Genomic DNA, 2,222 nt, shown 5'->3' on the forward strand with positions numbered 1-2,222 from the left:
TCTTCAGAGGAGATAGCTCCTACCAGTTGTGCAAGAAGATACACGTCCAGACATACTCCAAACTCACACACATCCATACATAAATTTCATACATACATATATAAACATACATACAGAAACATACATACATAGGAATACATACATAAACATACATATATAAACATACATACATAGGCATACCTACACAGACATACAAACGTCAACCTAGATACAGAGACATATATCTATATCTATATGTTTATTTATGCATGTACATACCATCTCTGGCTGGAGCTTCGACGGAGGCTACGTCCTTCTTTGTGACGGAAGTGACGATGGTAAGCTTGTTGAGCTCCAGCTGATGCTGCTGTGAAGTGACCTCTTTAATTGCCGTTAAGAAGGACTGGGGATTGAAGAGCTTGGAGAGATCGACCACCTTGGGAATGGATGTGGGTTCTCGAGTCCATTCTTGCAGATGCTCTACTCGCTCTTTCAAGTTAGACAGCCACGATGCTAACGGACGAGTCGAGGGAAAAGCTAACTGCATGCATGCATGCATAGAGAAATAAATAAATAAATGAAGGGTAAATTCAGGAGATAGAGAGACAGAGGAAATGTATCTCGGAGGATGCTTTCACCCTACACGGATACAGGGTAGGCTGTGTGACTCCTCTTTGAGAAGGACAGAAAAGAAAAAGAAGAGACGGCGAGGAAAGACAACACGAAGAGAAGTATAGAGGAAGAAGAGGAATGAGATGTCTATATAGATTGATTGAAGAGAGAGAGCTTCTTTTTTCTCCTACTTCTTCTCGCTTTTCCTGCAATCTATTCCTTTCCCTTTTTGTCTGTAGACAGAGTCATAGAGGGAGTTGTCTCTCTCGTTCCTCACGTTTCGCATTTGGTCCTTCATCTCCTTCCCTCCTTCTCTCTCTATGGATGTAGACTCAAGTATTCGCTTTCTCTCTCCAACTTGTCTCTCACTCACCTTCACACGATAAAAGGCATCTATCCATCTATATAGATAGATATATAGATATACACGCTGTCTTATATCAGGAGTTATATATATATATATATATCTGTATAGAAGAAGAGAGAATAAAGCTTCCAACATATTCTGATCGACACATCACCTCACATTCGACCATACGTATACATACATACATATATATATACATATATATTCACACATACGGATAGATGATAGAGCTTCTACATACTACGATAGGATATGAAATTTCTTCTTTTCCTTCTCATACCTCGAAACCCCTCCTTACTTCTTTCCTCGTCTATCCTATAGAGAAAGAGGCGGATCGCTTCCATGAAAAGAATGTATATCTATATATATATATACATGTAGACAGATATCGTGGAGGAGATATACACCTGTGTGAGAGAAGGAGGAGAAGAGAAGAGAATGTCCTCTTTCATCCACACCTGGGAGATTCGCTTTTATTTCTAAAGAGAGACAGCACTGAATCAACAACGGAGAGAAAAGGAGACAGAGAAGAAAGAAGAAGAGGAAGAAAGAAGTCTATCTTGAATTTCCTTCTCTGTCTCTCCTCTAGATCATCCTACCTTGGTCCATGTAGGGGGAACTCGATCTAAAATAAGATATTCTCCTAATTCTTCCATCACTGAAGACATCGTAAGCTCTCCCTTGAATCCGAGCTCTAACTCATTTAGGGATCTTATTATTTCATTCATTAAGACGTTCATACACTGACACTCCTACAGACAAAGAAAGAAAGAAGAAAGAAGAGACGGAGAAAGAGAAACCGCAACAGAAGAGAGGGGCAAAGAAATGAAGAGAGGAAGAGAGGAAAAGAGAAATGACTGGGAGACGAAAAAAGAAGAAGAAGATAGAATGAGTTTAGAAGAAGGGGAAGAGGAACAAGGGTGAGAGGGATGTATCTAGCTATCACTCTATCTATATATAGGGCTACCTATTAGGTTCTATGGAGATATGTTAAGAGTGGATGAACAGAAAGGAAGGGAAAGAAAAGAAAAGAAAAGCAAAAGAAGAACGGTGGGGGTGACATAGAGAACGGAGCGAGGCGTAAAAAGAGAAAACGAGAAGGACATCTGAAGGATAGATCCATGGATATATATACATGTAGATAGATACAAAGATATATAACTATCCTATTACCAAAGATATTCTATCTCGACTAACCTCTCACTCATAGGAAAGAGACTCCAAAATTTTCGTCGGAACAACTCACTATCTATCTATCTATCTA

General features: G+C 39.4%; 1 protein-coding gene across 1 annotated transcript; it reads right to left on the reverse strand.

The window, feature by feature from the left end:
• Nucleotides 1-238: 238 nt before the first annotated feature.
• CSUI_003185 (dynein heavy chain family protein) lies at nucleotides 239-1,686 on the reverse strand (the record flags this gene model as incomplete). Its single annotated transcript, XM_068063383.1, has 2 exons — nucleotides 239-520; nucleotides 1,558-1,686. The coding sequence occupies 2 exons, from the start codon at nucleotides 1,684-1,686 to the stop codon at nucleotides 239-241; spliced, it is 411 nt and encodes a 136-aa protein (XP_067924641.1).
• Nucleotides 1,687-2,222: the final 536 nt, after the last annotated feature.

The sequence above is a fragment of the Cystoisospora suis genome, assembly GCF_002600585.1.
Source record: "Cystoisospora suis strain Wien I chromosome Unknown contig_1383, whole genome shotgun sequence".
NCBI lineage: Eukaryota > Apicomplexa > Conoidasida > Eucoccidiorida > Sarcocystidae > Cystoisospora > Cystoisospora suis.